Source organism: Sus scrofa, chromosome 3, assembly GCF_000003025.6.
Source record: "Sus scrofa isolate TJ Tabasco breed Duroc chromosome 3, Sscrofa11.1, whole genome shotgun sequence".
NCBI classification, from domain to species: Eukaryota; Metazoa; Chordata; class Mammalia; order Artiodactyla; family Suidae; genus Sus; species Sus scrofa.
This window is the reverse complement of record NC_010445.4, coordinates 8,089,838-8,111,409: the sequence shown is the minus strand read 5'-3', so window position 1 is coordinate 8,111,409 and position 21,572 is coordinate 8,089,838. Positions and strand designations below refer to the sequence as shown.

The window sequence follows — 21,572 nt, the reverse complement described above, 5'->3', positions numbered from 1 at the left end:
TAGGGAGAAAGAGCACCAAGTACACCCCAAGTACATTGCCAGGTGCCTCACAGGGTACACTGATCTGGTTTCAGGAACCAGGGATACTTCCCTGAGAAAGTGAGATTTGTGTTGAGGTCTAAAGAGGCCACAGGAGTGAATAAAAGGAGGAAGTGGGTTAGGGAGAAGCAGCATTCAGGGAAGGCAAATGTCAGACAGGTGCCTCGTGGGGGAAAGCTGTGCACTAAGTATGAAGAACAGCAGAGGTCTGGACCCAGAGAGCGAGAGAAGGATGCAAAGATGAAAGGCAGGGTTGAGGAAGGTGAACCAAGACGACATTGAAGGCCATGGCCTGAAAGGTGTGGGCTTTCACGTAATAGAACGCCATCAGAGTTTTTAGCAGAAGTTGACACTCATCCTCAGAACTCTCAGTACTTTGGGATCATTTTTGGTAAACCTAAAACTGCTCTAAAAAGTCTATTCATTTTTTTAATTAAGGGGATAAAAAACAATGCTAGGATTTCCATTTGCTTCTTAGCTCCCTAATCCCCTCTCCCACCTTCTCCATCCTACATACCCCAGGAGGCTGATTCCTGTGGACCACATCACCCAGGTGCTCTGCCTCCTGGTTTCCTACTGGGACCTGCCAATGGGAAAGAGCTGCTCATCAAGGTCAGGGAATCCCCTCCTTGCTAAGTCACCCTGGGTTGCTGTTTTCCTCCACCAAAGTCTCTCTCCCTACAACAAGGGCGACTCATTCCAGGTTCTGGTAATTGTTCCCTCTTTGCTCCTCTAAACACAGGGACCACAGGGACTCCACTCTTGCTAGCCAGATATGCTCCACCTTCCCTGTTGCATCCCATAATCCTTCCCACAACTTTGGAAATGGTCCCATTATTAAACTCTTCTCCACTCCCTCCATTTGAGCATGCCATCTGTCTCCTGCTCTGACTGATACTAATAGAAACTGATCTCACAGAATTAGCTTGAGTCACTTATTTAGAAAGAGAAATGGCTTGATTGCATGGGCTGGTTGAGCGCCCATGAGGAGACATAAGGAAAATACATTGTCACATTGTAATGAAAGATAAGAATATAAAAGACGAAGAAAATTCTAAGAACTTTTGAGTAAGAGAGAGCCATGTGCAAACAACAAGATTCAAATTGTTATCATGATAGTGACGATGAAGTAAAGTATTATACAAAAGAATTTTGAGCCAGATGCCCAGAGCCAGGAGCTGGGTGTGGGGTCGCCACTAGCTGGAGCCACTAACACAAGCTCCCTAGGGGCCCTTCAGCTTGTTGCCCCTAAGAGGTCCTCCGAGGGTTCTCTGCAGAAGAAGCCAGCCCTGCTGGAGAGAAAAGTATCCTGGGAGACACTCAGTGTCACAGGGCGGGAAAGACAGAGTTGTGACCCATCTTATATCCAAGATGCCCCAGATACACAAAGGACTCATACAATTCAATATCAACAAAACAAACCCAATTTAAAAATGGGCAGAAGGCCTGGATAGACATTTTTTCAAAGATGACATACTGAAGGCCAACAGCCAATGAAAAAGATGCTCAACATCACTAATCATCAGGGAAACAAAAATTCAAACCACAGTGAGCTACCACCTCTTACCTGTCAGAATGGCTATCCACAAGAAGGCAACAAATGGCAAGTTCTGGAGGATGTGGAAAAAAGGGAAACATCATGCACTGTTGGTGGGAATGTAATTTCTACCATGGAAAACAGTATGGAGATTCCTTAAAGACTAAATATAGAACTATCATATGACCCAGCAATCCCACTCCTGGACCTATATCCAGAGAAAACCACAATTAAGATATATGTACCCTAGTGTTCATTCCAGCACTGTTTACAATAGCCAAGACATGGAAACAACCTAAATGTCCATCAGCGGAGAAATGGATAAAGAAGATGTGGTACATATATACACAATGGAATATTACTCAATCATAAAAAAGAATGAAATAATGCCATCTGCAGTAACATGGATGGACCTAGAGATTAACATATTAAGTGAAGTCAGAGAAGCACAAATATCATATGATATCACTTTTAGGTGGAGTCTAATAAAAATGATACAAAGGAACTCATTTACAGAACAGAAACAAACTCAAAGATTTCAAAGTTAAACTTAGGGTTATGGGCAGGGGGGAGACTGTGAAGGGGAAGAATAAACTGTAAGGATGGGATTGGCATGTACACACTACTATATATGGGAATAGATAACTAACAAGGACGTACTCTATAGCACAGGGAGGTCTGTTCAATATTCTGTAATAACTTATGTGGAAAAAAGAGTGGATAAATGTTTAATTACAGCTGATTCATGTTGCTGTAAACCTGAAGCTAATACAATATTGGGAATCAAAATTTTTTTAAAGGACTCAACTGGAGTTCCAGTTGTGACACAATGGGATCAACAGCATCTTGGTAGCATTGCGACGTAGGTTCGATCCCTGGTGCTGTACAGCGGGTTAAGGATCTGGCATTGCTGCAGCTGCAGCTTAGGTCCCAGACAGGGCTCAGATCCTGCATTGCAGCGGCTGTGGTGTAGGCCAACAGCTATAGCTCCAATTTGACCCCTAGCCTGGGAACCTCCATAAGCCCAGGGTGCGGCCCTAAAAAGACAAAAAAAAAAAAAAAACTTCTAGAAGGAAAAATAGAAAATATTTGTGATCTTGATTTCAACAAAGATCTCCTAGATTCACATCAAAACCATGATCCATAGAAGGAAAAATCGATAAGGTAAACTTTACCAAAATTAACAAGTTCTACTCTCTGGAAAGAATCAATTAAAAATAAAAAAAGATATACAGATTAAATACATGCAAAACACACATTTGATAAAGAACTTATGGCCATGATATATAAAGATATCTCAATACTCAATAACAAAAATCCCAATTTTTAAAAAAAATTGCACCAAAGATGAGAACAGATATTTTACCAAAGAAGAGATACAGGTGACAAATCATGACATGAAATGAAGCTTAAAATTGTTAGTCATGGGTATAGATTAAAACCACCATGAGACACCACTACAATACCAAGAACTGGTGAGGATACAGAACAACTTAAATTTCATACTTCACTGATGGGGATTCAAAATGGTACAACTACTTTGAAAAACATTTTGACAATTTCTTTTAAGGTATTACCATATGACTCAGAAATCCCATTGCTAGGTATTTACTCAGATAAAGGAAAACAAATTTATGTGAGAACTTTGTGCACTGATGGTCATAGCAGCTTTATTTGTAATCATCCAAAACGGAGGGAAAGGGAGTTCCCGTCGTGGCACAGTGGTTAACAAATCTGACTAGGAACCATGAGGTTGCGGGTTCGATCCCTGGCCTTGCTCAGTGGGCTAAGGATCCAGCGTTGCCATGAGCTGTGGTGTACGTTGCAGACGCGGCTCAGTTCCCACGTTGCTATGGCTCTGGCCTAGGCCAGTGGCTACAGCTCCAATTGGACCCCTAGCCTGGGAACCTCCATATGCTGTGGGATCGGCCCTAGAAAAGGCAAAAAGATTAAAAAAAAAAAAAAAAAAAAAAAAAAAAAAAAAAAAAAAAAGGGGGAAGACTCTCCTTCAACTGATCAACTAGCAAGTGGGTAAACAAGTCACAGTACATCTACAGAATGAATCCTGCTCAGTAGTAAAAAGGAATCAACTACCAACACACATAATGATGTGGACAAATCTCAAAAGTATTTTACCAAGTGAACAACGTCAAACTCAAAAGGCTACACACTGTATGATTCCATTTATATGACATTCTGGAAAAGGCAAAATGATAGAGACAGGATTTGGAGCAGCGATTGCCTGAAAGTGGAAACGGGAGAAGAGGCCTGCCTACAAAAGGGGCATGAGGGACTCTGGTAGCGGAATGTTCCGTCTTGACTGTGATGGTGACCACACAGCCCCATCCTTTTAACACTCACTGAGCTGTAATATCTAAATCGGACGAATTTCACTGTATGTAAATTACGCAATAGGCATGAATTAATGAAAAAGATAGAAGTATCTAAAATAACAAACAATATGCTAATAGAAAAAAATGGATACATCTAGTAAAAGAAATAGAAGATCTTTTGGAAAAAACATAAAATTATTGAAATTACTGAAATCTACTTAGTTTCACACCATGTCATGGTCAGGTTGTAAAGCAGAAAGCACCAGAAGCTTATCAATTCTCTGCTCTTCAAATCAGTCCACAAACGCACACCATCCCAATGAGCAGCCCAAAGGTTTTGGTCATGCAAATCGGCAGATTCTTCAAAACCCATGGAAGAGCAACACACCTAGACTAAATGAGATTTTTGAACAACAAAAATTTTAAAAAGGATAAAAAAAATAAAACAAAACAAAACAAAAAACCACAAAGGATCCGGTGTTGTGGTGAGCTGTGGTGTAGATCGCAGATGAGGCTCAGAACTGGCGTTGCTGTGGCTCTGGCGTAGGTTGGCAGCTGCAGTTCCAATTCAGCCCCTGGCCTGGGAACGTCCATATGCTGCGGGTACAGCCCCAAAAAGAAGAACAATAAAAAAAATCTCCCTGTGTATTAGGATGAAAACACAGGAAAGGGAAGCCTTGGTGTTAGTGTGGTCAGAGGCTGTGGACTCTTGTCGCTGCACGTGGAAGTGGCTGCGACCATGGGGTCTGAGCTGAGACCCAACACCACAGCAAACATTTGCATGTGATGTGACCTCAGCTGAATCTCATAATCTCACTTGGGATCTGAGTCTCTTCCTGCATCAAATGAGCATCCAGAACCCTGCTTACCTCCTGGGGTTGTTGGGTGAGGTAATATTTTCACACATAACCTGGATTTGGTAAATCAGTGCAACCACTACGGAAAACAGTATGTAGGTTCCTCAAAACAACTAAAAATAACTACCATGTGATGCAGCAAGTCTACCCATAGGTACATATCCAAAAGAAATGAAAACACTAACTTGAAAAGATTCATGCGCCCCAATATTCACAGGAGCACAACTTACAATAGCCAACACATGGAAGCAACCCAAGTGTTTATCAACAGATGAATGGATAAGGATGTGTTACATATACATACAGTGGAATATTACTCAGCCTTGGCATAAAAAAGAATGAAATTCTGCCATTTGCAACAATGTGGATGGACCTAGAGAGTGTTACACTCAATGAAATGTCAGAGAGAGAAAGATAAATACTCTATGCTATCACTTATACATGGAATCTAAAAAATAACACAAATGTATATAACACAATTAAAGGATTAAAAATTAGGAACTACTAGGTAAAAAGAGATAAGCAACAAAGATACATATATATGAGTAATGGTAAGATGCACAGACATGAAATGGACTGTTACAAAGGAGGCAGTTTATATTTACAAATCCAAAAAAACCAGAGGCCAGACACTGCAGGCAGGGCCACGTGCGGAGGCACCAGGATCAGTCAGGAGACAAAAGGAGAGAGGGGGGAATGTGGGCAGGAGCCTTTGCTGTAGGGTCGATGAGAAAAGCAAGGCAGAATCTACACCTTTACTGCAATAGCTTTATAGAAAATCTTGTTCTGGTGTGTGTGTGTGTCTTTTTGCTATTTCTTTGGGTTGCTCCCGCGGCATATGGAGGTTCCCAGGCTAGGGGTTGAATTGGAGCTGTAGCCACCAGCCTACACCAGAGCCACAGCAACACGGGATCCGAGCCATGTCTGCAACCTATACCACAGCTCACGGCAACGCCGGATCGTTAACCCACTGAGCAAGGGCAGGGACTGAACCCTCAACCTCATGGTTCCTAGTTGGATTCGTTAACCACCGCACCACGATGGGAACTCCTAAAATCTTGTTCTTGAAAAATCCTTCAATTTTGTTCTTCATGTTCAAAGTTGTTTTGGTTGCGCTTTTGAATTTCCATAGGAATTTTACAATTGGCCTGCCAATTTCGTAAAAAAAAAAAAAAAAAAAAAAGTGTACTGGGATTTGGGGTAAGATTGTATTAAATCTACGGATTAATTAGGGAAAATGTGACATCTTCACAGTATTGAGTCTTCTCATGTAACAATGCATATCCTTTTAAAATTTCTGTCAGTACTGTTTTGTAGTTTTTCGGTGGACAATCTTGTCATAGGTCCTCCTAAGTATTGCGTTTTTGATGCTATTGGTTTCATTTCGATTTACAGTTTCTTCTGTTAGTGCAGTCGGTCCTGGAACAACATAGGGGTATGAGGATGCCAACCTCATGCAAAGTCTAAAACCTGGATGGAGTTCACGGTTGGCCCTCCATACCCACAGGTCTGCCTTTGCAGGTGCAACCAACTATGGATTATGTAGTATGGTTCTATCCATAGAGTGTAAAAAATCCTCTTAGAGTGGACCCAAGGAGTTCAAACCCACGTCACTCAAGGGTCATCTGTACATAGAAATACAACTGACTTTTGTATACTGACCTGGTATTTCACAACCCCACTTAACTCACTTAAGGGTCTAGTACCTGCTTGGTAGATACATTTTTTTTTTTTTTTTTTTTTTTTTTTGTCTTTTGCTAGGGCCATACCTGTGCCACATGGAGGTTCCCAGGCTAGGCGTCCAATCGGAGATGTAGCCGCCGGCCTACCCCAGAGCCACAGTAATGCGGGATCCGAGCCACATCTGTGACTTACACCACAGCTCACGCCAATGCCAGAGCCTTAACCCACTGAGCGAGGCCAGGGATCGAACCTGCAACCTCATGGTTCCTAGTCGGATTCGTTAACCATTGAGCCACAACGGGAACTCCCTGCTTGGGGGATTCTATTGTACCTTCTCCGAGAAGAATCAAGTCATGAACAAAGATGGTTTCTCCTTCTTCCTTTACAATCTGGATGGCTTTGGTCTCAATTGTTGTACTCACAGGATTTCAATTTATAGAGGCAACAGTGATGACTCAGAGAGGCTGATTCCAGTAAAGAAGTTTTTACTACTTACATATCCCAAGGGGATGGGGCACACTACCGCTTATGGGGCTACATGGGGAAGCACCAGGGTCACTAAGGAGTCAGGAAGGACAAGGGCAAAGTAGAGGCCGCCTGTGTTTTCCTCAGGAAGATCAAGGCAGGGCAGGGGAAACAGCTCAGGATGGCTTAATTTGAAAAGTGCTCATGGACTTTGGGCTGTAGATGCTGCCCTCAGGGCCTGGTACTTGACCCGGGGTTCATTTTGGGTAGGGAAATATAGGGTTGGGAGTTAGAGACAGGAGGTGGTTAGAGTATGGGCCCTAGATTTGTTGCTTTGCATATGAAAGGCATGCTCCCAGGAGAGCCCTTTGTTACCTCTGAGAACTGGTGAGTCCTGGGTGGGGCAGTCTCTCCCATCAGGCCAGAGCACCAAGAACTCAGAAAATAAAACAGAGGTAGTACAACTGGCCCTGTGATGAATGGGTGCCAAACAGATAAATGCAGAATCTAAGAAAGTACCCTTAGAATGCTTTCATTTCTTTGTCTTGCCTTATTGTATGAGCCAGAACCTTCCAGCATAATGAATGGAGGTCCTGGCCTTATCTCTCAGCTGGGGGTGGGGGGGGGCTGGGGGGACAGAAGGTGCCATGGAGGGGCAAGGGGCTGAGGCGGTGATGGATGTGGTCCATGAGGAAGGGAGAATGGAAGCTTGGGAGAAGGTGGAGAAGATCTAGGGAGCTGGTTCTCACAGTGTGGTGCATGGCTCACAGCTCTCACTCTGTCCAAGCTCCTGATCACATCACCACCCTTCCACCATGGCCACCTGCTGGGCTAGAGAGCAGCAGTTCCACTCTGCTCATGCTTATTTTATTTTATTTTTTTGGCTTTTTAGGGGCGCACCCGCAGCACATGGAGGTTCCCAAGCCAGGGGTCCAATTGGAGCTGTAGCTGCGGGCCTACACCACAGCCACAGCAACGCCAGATCCGAGCCACTTGTCTACGACCTACACCACAGCTCATGGCAATGCTGGGTCCTTAACCCACTGAGCAAGGCCAGGGATTGAACCCACAACCTCATGGTTCCTACTCGGATTTATTTCCACCTCACCACGACAGGAACCCCCTCTGCTCATGTTTTTTATTTATTTATTTTGTCTTTTTGCCATTTCTTGGGCCGCTCCCGTGGCATATGGAGTTTCCCAGGCTAGGGGTCAAATCGGAGCTGTAGCTGCCAGCCTGTGCCACAGCCACAGCAACGTGGGATCCGAGCCACGTCTGCAACCTACACCACAGCTCACGGCAACACCGGATTGTTAACCCACTGAGCAAGGGCAGGGATCGAACCCACAACCTCATGCTTCCTAGTCGGATTCGTTAACCACTGCGCCACGACGGGAACTCCTCTGCTCATGTTTAAATCACTGAAATCCAGGCCATCGTCCTCCAAGAAGCCTCCTCTGTGAGTACAGCCATAGCACCAGGCAGATTTCCAAGCCTTCCCATTCTTTCCAGGGGAAGGAAGAATGAACAAACCAGGAGACCACATGCCACCCCTGAGCAGAAACTACACTTCACAGTTCCTAGCCTCAGGGGGAGCTGGTCGGGTCCAGGGGCCTGAATATGACATGAAACGTGCCCCTTGTGTTTAGGGAGGCCTTCTGTGGAAGCAGCGGGGGCTACGGGCACTTGGACAGCAGGTGCTCTGAGAAGGTTACCCAGAGCTTGTTTCGTAAAAGTGCTGTGCTGCCCAAGAAAACGGGCGATGTTGCCCCAGGTGGGGTCCGGCCCCTCCTCTGGAGGCCAGGCAAGGAGACGTTCCAGGTCCCGAGCTAGTGGAGAGAGGCAGGAGAGGAACACCGATGTCACCACACACGCAGGGCAGGGGCCCCCGGAGGCCCTGCCAGGAAACAAGCAGGTCCCTTGCCCACGTGGCTGCCCTACTTGCCAGCTCTTACCCATTCGACCCAAGCATTTTTGCACAGCCCAAAGGACTCCACAATATTAAGGATCTGGCCTTCAGTTTCCTCAGGAGAAAATGGAGATAAAGATACATCCACCGCAGAAACCTGGAAAGCTGACAATGAGAAAATGGATGTTTGAAACCTGACTCAGATAAAAACATTCCACGAAAATATGGAAACTCCCTTCTTGGGCCTGGGAGGACAGGTGAGAAAAGGAGGGGCTGAGAGGGCAGGGCGGTGGGCGGTGGGTGGGAGGCAGGGGAGGATGCCTGGCTGGCCATGGGAAAATCACGGGGAAAAAACTATTAGAATTGGGGGAAAAAAACTGAGAAAAGGCCAAAGGAAGTCGTCAGTGGACTTGCTTCCGCCTCTAGAAATGAGGCCACTTCTTCTGATGCAATTATGGCCTCCCCACCACCACCAGCACCTCCACCACTGCATGGTCCACTCAAGAAGCCAAGGCCCCGGCTCGCAGCCAGCTCTGTGGGGCACCACAGGTCCCAGTCCCCCAACTTTCACCCCATCTACCACCAGTCACAGGCTGGCAGTGCCTCCATCACAGCCGGTCCCAGGGACCGTCACCAGGACAACACACAACTGCTCTGAGCCTTCGTCCCCTCTGTCCAAAGAAGGCTCTGGATGAGCCAGGGTCTCAGCTGTGGATGAAATTCCCTGAGGAGCATTAATAAATACAGCCTCATGGGGCTCACTCCCCAGAGCTCTGACTTAGAGATTCTGGGGTGCAACCAGCAGGAAGCATCCAGAAGAACCAGAAGGCTCTGTGGGCTCAGCAGCCTGGAGTTTGAGTCCTGGACCTGCCACTTCAGAGCCCAAGATCTGGTGACCACTGTGGACAGAGGGCCCTGCAGATGCAGTCTTGCATCTGGGGGTGGAGGCGTGGCCTCCAGAAGGCCCACTGGCTGGGGAGGTGGGCATGGGAGCCCAGCACCCACTCCTAACCTCAGGGAGGGGGTGAGACTGCACAAAGGGAGCAGACCAGGGCGGGAGGGGGCCTGGCCATCCTCGGTTCTGCCTGGGGACTGCAATGGGGGGACTGCCATGGGGGGACTTCAGGGGAGCCCCTGCCTGAAGGGAAAGGGACCAGGAGCAGACTGGGTGCCCCTGGGCCTGGGCTGGGGGCTGAGGCTCTGCCCATCAGCGGCCCCCTCCTCCTCCTCTCTGAGGGGCAGGAGCTGGGCAGAGACTCATGGCTGCCAACCCCTCCCTCAAAGAGCCTGAGCTGGTCCTGCTGCCAGTCCTTCCCCTGGGAGGAGAGAGACACCAAGGGGGTGGCAGAAGCAGGGGGCTGAGGGGACAGAGGACACGCCCCTCAGTGGGAAGATGGGGGCTGAGAGCCCTGGGTCATGGCTCCCTTTGCACTGACCACAGGGAGGACCTTTTGAAATACAAGAAAAGAAGAAGCAAGACTGATAAAGGAAGTGACGGTCGCCATGGGGGTGGGCAAGTTTGGGGAAGGCTGCCACCCCCCTCGGTCCTCTGAAGGAGCCTGGTCCTCCCTCTCCTGGGGACCACACTCTCCCCAGCAGCCACCCCAGAGGCCTCTCCTCCGGCCTCGAGGGCTCTGCTTGTCTTCTCATCCCCGGGAGGAGAGTGAGGCCATGGGGCTGCCCCTGCTGCTGCCCCTGCTGCTGCTGCTGCTGCTGTTGCTGCTGCTGCTGCCACCGGCATCTCTGCAGGGTGGTGAGTGGCCAGAACTGCCCGGCTCTGCCCAGGACCTGGGGAGGGGCCGTGGCCAGCTGGCTGTGGAAGGGGTCCCCTGGGGAAGCCGGCCAGGCCTCCCACCCCCAACAAACAAAGGGCTGGTCCCACAGTGCTGGGGCCCCCAACCCCTCACCCACCTCCCTGCCCCAAGCCTGGAGAGGGGCACATCCAGGCCGGAGGGCCAGTCCTACCATCTGTCACACTAATGCCCCTGGTGCAGGTGCCAGATGGTCTGGGGTCACCTTCACTGTCTCTCCTGGTGGCTTCAGAGTCTCTCCCTCTCCCTCCTCTAGATCACTGGGCACAACCCAAAGCACTCTTTCACTTTGGGATGAACCAGCAGAAACAACTCTCAGCCCCTGAGGGTGGCTCCATCCGCATCCCCTTCTCCTTCGACTACTCCCAGGACTCAGGCAGCGTTTCCAATGTGAAAATATCCTGGAGATGGAAACACTTCCATGGGGATTTCATCTACAAAACGACCCCCCGACTCATCCATAAGAACTTCAAGAACCGACTCCTCCTGAACTGGGAAGAGGATATGAAGAACGGCTCCCTCCAGATCTCGAACCTGCGGAGGGAGGACGAGGGTTCGTACTTCTGCCAAGTGGAGATGATCACAGAGAAATACGGTGAACAGAAGTGGCAGTCCATCCAGGGGACCGAGCTCACGATCACACACGGTGAGTCCAGCTGTCCTGCCTGAGGCTCCTGGAGGCCACGGGTGCCTCAACCCCAGGCCTGGCCCCTCTTCCTGGCTCTTCTCAAAAACTCCTCTCCCTGCCCCTCCAGCTCCTCTCTAGGCCTCCGCCAACCTTCCGCTTTTCCCCTGCATCTTCCCCCAAGCAGGGCTGCCTTCCTTGCCCATCCCCCCCAGCCCCTCCAGATCCAGCCACCCCCCAGCCCCAGTCCCCAGCACCTTCCAGGCCCCCAGCTCTCCTCCCTCCTGCTGCCCCTGTCCTCGCCCCAGTCCTCCGAGTGGACAGGACACCTTCAGGATGCGGCTGCCTCCCCCGTCACGAGTTCCTATGTGGAGGCCCAGTTACCCCATGTCTGTGTCTCCCCCACAGCCCTGAGCTCAGCCTGGCACACAGAGTAGGTACCCACCAGTGGCCTGAGGAGCCCCATCTCCTGGCCACTCCCCATCACCTGCCTTCCCAACCCCCCCCCCGCTCTGCCCCCCAGAACACAGCCCTCAGCGCTCCGCCCCCAGCCCCCCTCTCCCCCCTCATCTCCTCTCCCCCGCCTCCGTCCTCTCTACCCTCCTTGCCTCTCACTCCCCCCACCTCTCCCTGGGTTGTTCTAGTCACACTGTCCCCCTCATCCAGCCTGGCCTTGCTCCTCTGTCCTGGTCATGAAGCGGCACCAGCAGCAGTAACGACAGCTCCCGCCGACTGCGCTCTGCGTCCTGGCTGGACAACAGGGGGCAGCGCCCCAGCTAGCCTTCCCCACGACCCCCAGTGACAGTCGGCACTGCTGCCACCCTCCTGTTATGGGAAGGGAAAGTGATGCTCGCAGAGCAAACACCTGCCCAAGGTCACTCCTGGTGCAGGTGGGATCTGACCCCCCCTCCTTTTAACCCCAGAGCCTCCTCTCTTAACCACTGACTGCTCAGCCTCACCTACTGACCTGATCATCTATCTTGACCTATTTTAACCTACTAATGTACACGCAGCATTCACAGACCTGCCTCCCTTACTCAGTGGGCTATCAGAACTTGAACCTCAGTTCATCATTCTCCAGGGCAGGGAAGGGTGGGGTCTTCCCCAGGGGCAGGCAATAAGGGGGTTAGTCATCTGTGGATTTTTTAGAAAAACTAAGAATTGCCTAAATGGGTGTGCTTTTTATAATCACCTGTGCTGGCAGTTCTATACATTGTCAGGCCCAACCTGTTTCCTAAAGAAAAAGGGTGATTCTTTAACGGCACTGTGAAAGCAGAGGCTGCCTGGGGCCAGAGGGAAGGATGAGTGTCCTGGCCCTCCTGTGGCCCATGCATGGTTCTGATGCCACAGCTCTGTCTGGAGAACTCTGCTCTGCTCTGGTGTTTGGTCCTAAAGGTTAAGACTCCACTGAGTCTCTAAGATCACGGCTGGTTGAGAAGATAGGGAGGTGGGGTGGGGTGAGGAAATGGATAAAAATTCTTTTTGACTGTCATCTGATCTGTCAGTACCTTTGTCTCTAGGACAACCTTTGGGCTTAAATACCTGCTCCCTCCCTAGCCTGGGAACCTCCATATACCGCAGGTGCAACTCTAAAAAGCAAAACAAACTAACAAATATTGTTCTCAACAAAGTCATGAATGTCTCTGTTTTTTTTTTAAAAAAAAAAAAAGAAAAGAAAATGAAACTTTAGGGCAGCAGGCTAGGGGTCAAATCGGAGCTGCAGCTGCAGGTCTACGCCACAGCCACAGCAATGCAGGATCTGAGCCACGTCTGTGACTTACACCACACCTCACAGCAACAGCTCAAGGCAATGCCAGACCTTAACCCACTGAGCGAGGCCAGGGATCAAACCTGCATCCTCATGGATCCAAGTCGGGTTTGTTAACTGCTGAGCCACAAAGGGAACTCCCAGGACTCCAGTTTCTTAATTTTTCAATTCTCAATTAAGGGATGGTCTTTACACTTTCATGATTAATTTCTACTAAAAGTGGACAATGAATTTGGTCCACAGTTACATGAAGATTTTATTGGAATTAGAATTTTTTTCTCCTTAGCTGAGTATTTGCTCAGTTTTTAAGGGTCCACTAAAGGAAAGCACATGATGCTTGAAGAATTAAAAATGTTTTTAATCTTAAAAAAAAAAAACCCTCCAATATACATTGGGTGCCTTACGGATAATTTCTCCTTTATCAAAACCATTGTGTATAAGGACGAATATTGCTCAGCTCCACCTATACGGGTCCCCAGAGCAGTCACATTCGTGGGGACAGAGAGCAGATGACTGGGCGTCAGGGCCCGGGGGAGCGGGAGGTGGGGAATTAGTGCTGGATGGGGACAGAGTTTCAGCTGATGAGGGTGAAAAGTTCTGGAGACGGATGACGGTGGGATTTGCACAAGAGGACTGTCTTTGACGCCACTGAACTCTACACTTCCATGCTGTCAAAAGGCAAATTTTATGCTATGTGTGTTCACTACGTAAAGAAAAATTTAAATCCTGTGATTCAGTTATTTCTACTTGTAGGTGATGAAATGAAGTTCTGAGTTCAGAGCACTGATCAGTGGCAGAGTCAGGATGTAAACAGTGAGGTGGATGCTAAGCTTCCAGCATCTCCCCTTGTCCCGCCCCTCCCTCCCGGTGGGAGACCTTCAGACACTTGCTCCCCACCCCACCCCACACCCCCCAACAAGGGACCAAGATGTGACAGTTTCACCCAGAGAATCTGCCTATTTCTCATGTCTTCCCAGCTGCCAAGACGGCCACCCCGGGCCCCACCACTTCTGCCAGCACCGCGGCCACCACTGCAGCTGACCTCTGGGACCTGGAGGGGAAAAGGAGTTCAGGGTCTTGGCTCCTGAATAAGGAAGCAGTGGTCAGGTTGGCCCTGCCCAGCGCTGTGCTCAAGATCGCAATTTTGGGACTGATGGTCTTCCTCAGGTGGAAGAGAAGCAAAGGTAAGTTGTCCGGGATCCCCAGTCTCTCCCCAAGATTCCTAACTGGGTATTTCTTTTTGCTTGTTCCTTTCTTTTCTTTTTTTTGCTCTTTAGGGCCACACCTGTGGCATATGGAGGTTCCCGGGGGGGGGGGGGTGTCTAATCAGAACTATAGCTGCCAGCCTACACCACAGCCACAGCAACACCAGATCCGAGCCACATCTGCGACCTACACCGCAGCTCACGGCAATGCTGGATCCTTAACCCAGTGAGCAAGGCCAGGGATCAAACCCACAACCTCATGGTTCCTAGTCGGATTCGTTTCCATTGCGCCATGACAGGAACTCCCCTAACTGGGTATTTCTCCCCTAACTGCATCAGAATGACTCAGGGACCTATTAAAAATGCCAGCGTTCTCACTGTGGCTCAGCGGAAATGAATCCGACTAGCATCCATGAGGATGCATGTTCTATCCCTGGCCTCGCTCAGTGGGTTAAGGATCCATCGTTGTCATGAGCTGTGGTGTAGGTCACATATGCGGCTTAGATCCCAAGTTGCTGTGGCTGTGGCATCGGCCAGGGCTACAGCTCTGACTCCACCCCTAGCCTGGGAATGACCACATGCTGCGGTGTGGCCCTAAAAAGACAAGGAAAAAAAAGGATAAAAAATTAAAAAATAAAAATGCAGGTCCTTGTTGGGCTTGAGATCTGGGCTTGGGAATCTGCATTTTTTTCATGGTCTCCTCTAGTGGTATCTGTGCGTCACCAAGTCTGGGAACCACTGCTCTACACCAATCCCTCTCCACAAATCTCATCAGTGCCCAGTTCTTTTCTCTCGATTGAATTTCTCATCAGTCCTCTCCTTTTGTTTTATGAGGAGGAGGGGAAAGCAGAAGGGACTGGAAGTTGGCTCCACTCGGCCAGCTTGGGTGGGCACTCACTCTCCAGGGCTGGACTTGCACCTGAAGATGCAAAAGGAAACAAAGCCCAGGTCCTGCTTTCAAGGAATCAAGGGACGGGGATGGGGAACTGCGAGGAACAAATGACTGCTTGACTCATTTCGGAAGAGCTATCAAAGGCCGAGGGGAAGGGTGGGTAATCAAGGAGGACTTCCCAGAGGAAGTGACACCTGCAAGCGTCTCAAAGAACGAAAAAGAAAGCCAGGCAAGTGCTGAGCATGGAGTAGAAGCCACTTTCCTTGCCCTGAAGGGAAACCACACGGGCAAGTGGAAGTAGCTCAGAGCTGCGGAGGAGGCAGGAGATGAGAGGAGAAGACACTGCAAATCACACCCCAGAGCCTCTGGTCCCAGAGGCAACACGAAGCAGGGACATGGCAACCTCAGCTTGGCCTGCAGATACACAGTCTGCAGTGAGGGGCTGGAAGTGGACCAGGCCGGGGTCAGTCTAACACTGGGGCCGCGTGGGTGGAAGCAGAGGGCCAGATCCTGGGACATTTAAGAGGGAAAACCCGCAGGACTTGGTGGTTGGACGGATACATGGGTGATTCAGGAGCAGGACTAAGCCCCATGCTTTCACCCATGTTGGGTGAAGGAGGCCACAGTGAGACCAAGTAAATTCAGGGGCCTAGGAGGTCAGAGACCACGACTAGGAGAGGAGGGTGACTCCTGAGTTTGGGACAGTTTCTATTAGAGCAGCATCTGAGTCGAGGTGTCCACCAGAGATGGGGAGGTGTACATTTCCAGCTGAAAGAGAGGGCATCGCTAGAGGCACTAACTGTTTTTGCTACACCACCCACCCAAGGTGATTTCAAATGACTTTAAAGAAAATGCCCAGGAGTTCCCATGGTGGCGCAGTGGTTAATGAATCCGACTAGGAACCCAGAGGTTGTAGGTTCCATTCCTGGCCTTGCTCAGTGGGTTAAGGATCCGGTGTTGCTGTGAGCTGTGGCCTTGTTCGCAGACGCGGATGGGATCCCGTGTTGCTGTGGCTGTGGTGTAGGCCAGCGGCTACAGCTCCGATTTGACCCCTAGCCTGGGAACTTCCATAAACTATGGGAGCGGCCCTAGAAAAGACAAAAAGACACACACACACACACAAAGTAAATGCCCAACAAGAGATAATTAGGACTCTCAGATTCATTAAAGCACAGGAGTGAAGAACACAGAACCTGAACTGCCTGCAGTGAAATGTGCTTCACACCCTAGCCAGGCAAATGAGCTCTGAAACAGTGATCCTACTAGTCCAAGCCTCCACTTCCTCTGATTAATAATAGCACTTCCCTGGGAGTTTGCATAACAATGAAACACAAGGCATTTAGAATAGATCCTGGCACAGAGTAAGAACTCAATGAGCTATTAAGCTACAAAAATTTAAGTGATGCAGTACTGGCATATGATAAACATGGCACACGTAACAAGTACAGCAATGCAAGAAACGAGAAAACCTCAGCTATCAGCAGGACGAAAACAGATCCAAATACATGTGAGAATTTAGTCGAGTAAGAGGTAGCATTTCCAATCCATGGGGAAGGAGGAGTAAGTCAAGACATGGTGCTGGAACAAAGGAGCAGCATCTGAGAAAAACAGTGTTATCGCCCTACCTCGTAAAGCAACAAAATTAACTCCACGGACATCAAACATTCAGATGAGGAAAGAAATAATTTGGGTACCACAAGAAAGCATGCGAGACTACTTTATAACCATGGAGTGGGAGGATGACCCTAAGCAAGACATAAATCCCAAAAGTCATGAATAAAAATACTGATACAGAAAAACTGTTTTCTGGAGCTTCCACCAGGGCACAGCAGAAAGGAATCTGACTAGGAACCATGAGGTTGAGGGTTCAATGCCTGGACTGGCTCAGTGGGTTAAGGATCCGGTAGGTCGCAGATGTGGCTCGGATCTGGCGTGGCTGTGGCTGTGGGGTAAGCTGGCGGCTACAGCTCCAATTCAACCCCAGCATGAGAACCTCCATATGCCGCAGGTGCGGCCCTAGAAAAGGCAAAAAGAAAAAAAAAAAAGGAAAGAAAGAAAGAAAAATTGTTCTCTTAAATCTACACAGCAACCAGGGTTGTGTCCTGAGAGTGAGGATGAGGGCTGAAGATACAGAGAAAACGTGACATAGTCACTGAGGAAATGCAAGATGGTATTTGTGGATTCAACTCACATAAGAAGCCACATGTGTAAAAGTTATCTATCACTGCACACGGTTCTACCTTCCCAGCGATATTTGACCAAGCAAGTTTAGAAACCCTGAGGAATTATTATTTAGAAGTTGTGTCCAGGGGTTCCCTTTGTGGCTCAGCAGGTTAAGAATCTGACTACTATCCATGAGAACATAGGTTTGATCCCTGGCCTCACTCAGTGGGTTAAGGATCCATCATTGCTGCAAGCTGCAGTGTAGATTGAGGATGTGGCTCAGTTCTGGCATTGCTGTGGCTGTGGTGTAGGCTGGCAGCTGCAGCTCCGATTTGACCCCTAGCCTGGGAACTTCCATATGCTGCAGGTGCTGCTCCCCCCACCCCCCCGCCCCAAGAAAAAGTTGTGTTCAGCTGCTACCACCAGAAAACAGAAGTAACCATGGGTTAAATAACATAGAGGTTTTTATTTTTTGTCCTTTCATCTAAAAGAATCTGGAGGCAGACAGCAGAGGCCACTGTCCATATGCGCTCAGGCTCCCACCTTTCTGCTCACTGTCCTGGCTACTGGCATCTATTCCGAAGGCTGCCTCATGGTCCAAGATGGCTGCTGGGACTCCGGCCATTATTTCTGAATCCAAACTGGAAACAAGAGGAAGGAGGAAAGGACAAAAAGACTATGTCCCAGCTATCTGTCCTCCTTTTAAAGAGCCTTCCTAAAAGTCCTACCCCCAACCTCCCCTTATCTTATTGGCTAGATTTAGTCATAGGTCCCACATCTATCTGTAGAAGGGCACACGGTCAGTCCAAATAAAATCAAGGTTTTGTCATTTAAAACATGAGCGGATACTGGGTCAGCAAATAGCATTCCCTACTTTAGGACACATCCAGGACTGGAGACATGTTAGCGAAGTGTGGCAGAAGGACAGAGGAACAGAGGAGGTTAGGGAGCCAGGGAGAGGACATAAATGGAGACTAGAGGGCTCAGTGGGCGACCTGGATAACCTGAAAGAAAGTAGATCATTAGGGACAAGAGTTCGGTGAAATCCAGCATAGGTCTAGAGAGATAATGACAAAAAAAAAAAAAAAAAAAAAAGATGGAAGGAAAGACAGGTGTAGTTAAACAAAAAAAAACCAAAACCCAAAAACCTAGCACTTACTATGTCAGAGATCTCAGTCCCAGTGATTAAAACTTTAAAAATCCAGGGTGTGGTTGAGTAGGGCACAAGTCACTGGAGCTGGGGGGATTGGGGAGGGGGCACCGAGCCCAATGTGTCAGACAGTGAAGGGGCAGAGGGTGATGCTTTTCTGATTGCTGCCAAGGACAAGGCAGGACAGGTATGGGTGGCCTTAGGGTGCCAGCTGGGTCCGGCTCTGAGTCCCAGGTCCTTCCCAGGGGGGTTTCAGCAGCTCTGGTCCCTCCAAGGATGGACTCAGAGTGGGACGGGGCAGGGCAGGCAGGGAGGGCACAGGCCTCCGTGGATGGCACACTGACAGGCTGTCCGTCCCCCTGCAGGTCTGCAGACTAAAGCCAGAACCCCCGCCAGGTGAGCACTTGTCCTCCAAGGGGTGGGGGCGGGGGGTCTGGTTTCGGGAGCCTCTCACAGCCGCTGCCCTCCTGGCCGCTGCATCCCCTGACCGGCCAGGCCCTCCCCTTCCTGAGCTGCCACCTCCTTAAGAAATCAAGAGCAGTGGACCAGCACTGTCACTGGTGCTGTCCCGGAATGGCTCCCCTTGTCCTCCTCTGGTCCCCGTTTCTCAGCTTTCCTCCCTTTCCATCCTGGTTCTCTCAGCCTTGAACGTCACCCCGCCTGGACACACCACTTCCACTCCTCCCACTCTGGTTCCTCCCTCCTGCACCTCTTCTAACCTGTCCTTTCCCCCTGTGTCGTGGCAAAGGGCCCCTTCCTTTCCCGAGCACGCGCCCTCCTCGCCCACCCGCCCTTCTCCTCTCTGCCCCCGCCCTCCACCTCCACTCTCTTCCTTCTCACAGCCCCTCCCTCCTCCTCTCCCTCCTGACTCTTGCCAGCTGCCCTCCTCCCAGGATGCTGCCTCCTCCAGGGACCCTGGCCTGAGCACCGCCCACAGACCCGGATTAGCTTCCTGGGTTTCATCCTCCACTTGGAACCGAGGCGCTGCAGCAGAGAGGACAGCAGCTCCCCCCACCCCATTTCTCCTCCCTGTGCCCCTCAGATAAAGCCATTTCCCTAGAACAATCCACCTTCAGTCAGCTCACAGGGACGGGGCTACACCGCAAATGGCCCCTCAACCCCGGCCTCAAACCTCTGCCCTCATCTTCTCAGTCAGTCCAGGAGGTCACAGAGCCCCCCACAAGGAGAACCAGCCCCAGGTGGGTGTGAACTCTGTCCTGCCCAGCCTCTAACCCATCACCCACCCTCCTGTTCCCATGCAGAGGATCCTTCCAGAATCTGGAGGAGAAATACGAGAACATTGGGAACAAAGGTAAGTCCCGCCACCATGGTTCCTGCTCTCCACCTGGGCCTTCCTTCCTCCCCACACCCCCTCCCCACACACCTGCCCTCAGCATCCTCCTCTCTCCCCTGCCTCACCCACCTTCCCCCAGACGACCTCACCCCTGGAACCCCCTGCCCATTTCTCTACCCTGCCTGCCAGCCCACCTGACCTGGAGCTTCTTGACTGGTTTTAGAGCAACAGACAGACCCCAAGGAGTGTCATAAGAGAAGCAGCTCAGACCTGGCCTGAAATATTACGGGGAAGTCTGGAGAAGGTGGGGTGGAAGGAACAGAGGGACTGTGGTGTGGGCAGGGCACTCAGCATGGGATCCCTGCTCTAAGAGGGGACAGCCCCCACCCCCTGTCTAACCCCCTTCCCTCTCCATTCTCACCCAGAATGATGGCATCCTCTATGCCCCCCTCACCCTTCACAACGTGCCCTCACCGGCCGCACCTCCATGCCCTCCCGCCCACGGGGGCCCCCAGGAAGAGACCCTGTTCTCTGCCCTGAAGACCTAAGGACTGGGACAAGTGATGACATCCTTAGGGTCAGCCGTGCACGGGGATCTCACTTCCCCATAATCACAGCCACACAGACCGCTCCGAAGCCAGCAGGTGCCAAAGGCCACCAAGGACCTGAGCACCTACCTGCTCCAATTCCTCTTCGACTGCCCAGCCCTTGACCACATGAATAAAAGTACCTGTGCGATTTGCCCCACTGCATCTAAGGAGAAAGTGGTGTCACCCGTAACTTCTGTCCCTCTGTCCAAAAAGGAACCATAATATACAGCTCACACCCAGACCCCTGCCCTTGTATGTCTGCTCAGTGACTGCTCAGGCCAGGGACCAGTACGTCCCCAGCACTAGTAGCCCGTCTGGAACCCACGTCTGCCCTCCTGATCTGACCATTCTACTTCCCTTATGATAACAACCAGCAATTTTGTGTTTTACAAGCATCGGCCCACGTAAGCATCATCAACAGCCCCATATGGCACTGGATGTGCCCTTGGAGGCAGGATAACAAGGACCTGAACAGGTACAGGGCCTTTCCCAAGGCCACGCAGCTAGTAAGTGGCGGAGCCAGGATGGGACCCCAGAGCCGCCCTCTCAATGTCCTTCTCCCGGGACTCGGGTGTCATCACCTTCCCAGGTCCCCATACTGACAGGCCTCCCATTAGAAAGCGAGGTGGGCTACAGTGACACGAAGGAGGACGGGAAGAAGCCAAGAGAAAGCATGTGGTTAGAGGTGAACCCAACCCACTAATCCAGGCTTATTATGTATATAATTGTATCTATCATGTATATATCATGCATTGCATATATATATATATATATATATATATACTCACACACACACATTATATACATCAACTAGTAACCTGGTTTATTTATATTTTATTTATTTATTTATTTATTTTTATTTTCCCACTGTACAGCAAGGGGGTCAGGTTATCCTTACATGTACAGTTTTTCCCCCACCCTTTCTTCTGTTTCAACATGAGTATCTAGACATAGTTCTCAATGCTATTCAGCAGGATCTCCTTGTAAATCTATTCTAAGTTGTGTCTGATAAGCCCAAGCTCCCGATCCCTCCCACTCCCTCCCCCTCCCATCAGGCAGCCACAAGTCTCTTCTCCAAGTCCATGATTTTCTTTTCTGAGGAGATGTTCATTTGTGCTGGATATTAGATTCCAGTTATAAGTGATATCATATGGTATTTGTCTTTGTCTTTCTGGCTCATTTCACTCAGTATGAGATTCTCTAGCTTCATCCATGTTGCTGCAAATGGCATTATGTCATCCTTTTTTATGG

General features: G+C 49.7%; 1 protein-coding gene across 6 annotated transcripts; it reads left to right on the top strand.

The window, feature by feature from the left end:
• Nucleotides 10,226-20,562, top strand: LOC110255267 (paired immunoglobulin-like type 2 receptor beta). 6 transcript variants are annotated; one of them, XM_021086203.1, is made up of 7 exons: nt 10,226-10,576; nt 10,891-11,280; nt 14,005-14,211; nt 18,803-18,833; nt 19,590-19,749; nt 19,955-20,035; nt 20,157-20,562. In XM_021086203.1, the coding sequence occupies exons 1-7, from the start codon at nt 10,327-10,329 to the stop codon at nt 20,277-20,279; spliced, it is 1,242 nt and encodes a 413-aa protein (XP_020941862.1). In that variant the 5' UTR covers nt 10,226-10,326; the 3' UTR covers nt 20,280-20,562. The 6 variants fall into 6 exon arrangements, 5 of the variants coding, with proteins under 5 accessions (XP_020941862.1, XP_020941863.1, XP_020941864.1 ...); XR_002342274.1 differs by having other exon boundaries at nt 10,289-10,576; nt 19,700-19,749; nt 19,921-20,035; nt 20,157-20,280; XM_005661888.3 differs by having other exon boundaries at nt 10,303-10,576; nt 19,700-19,749.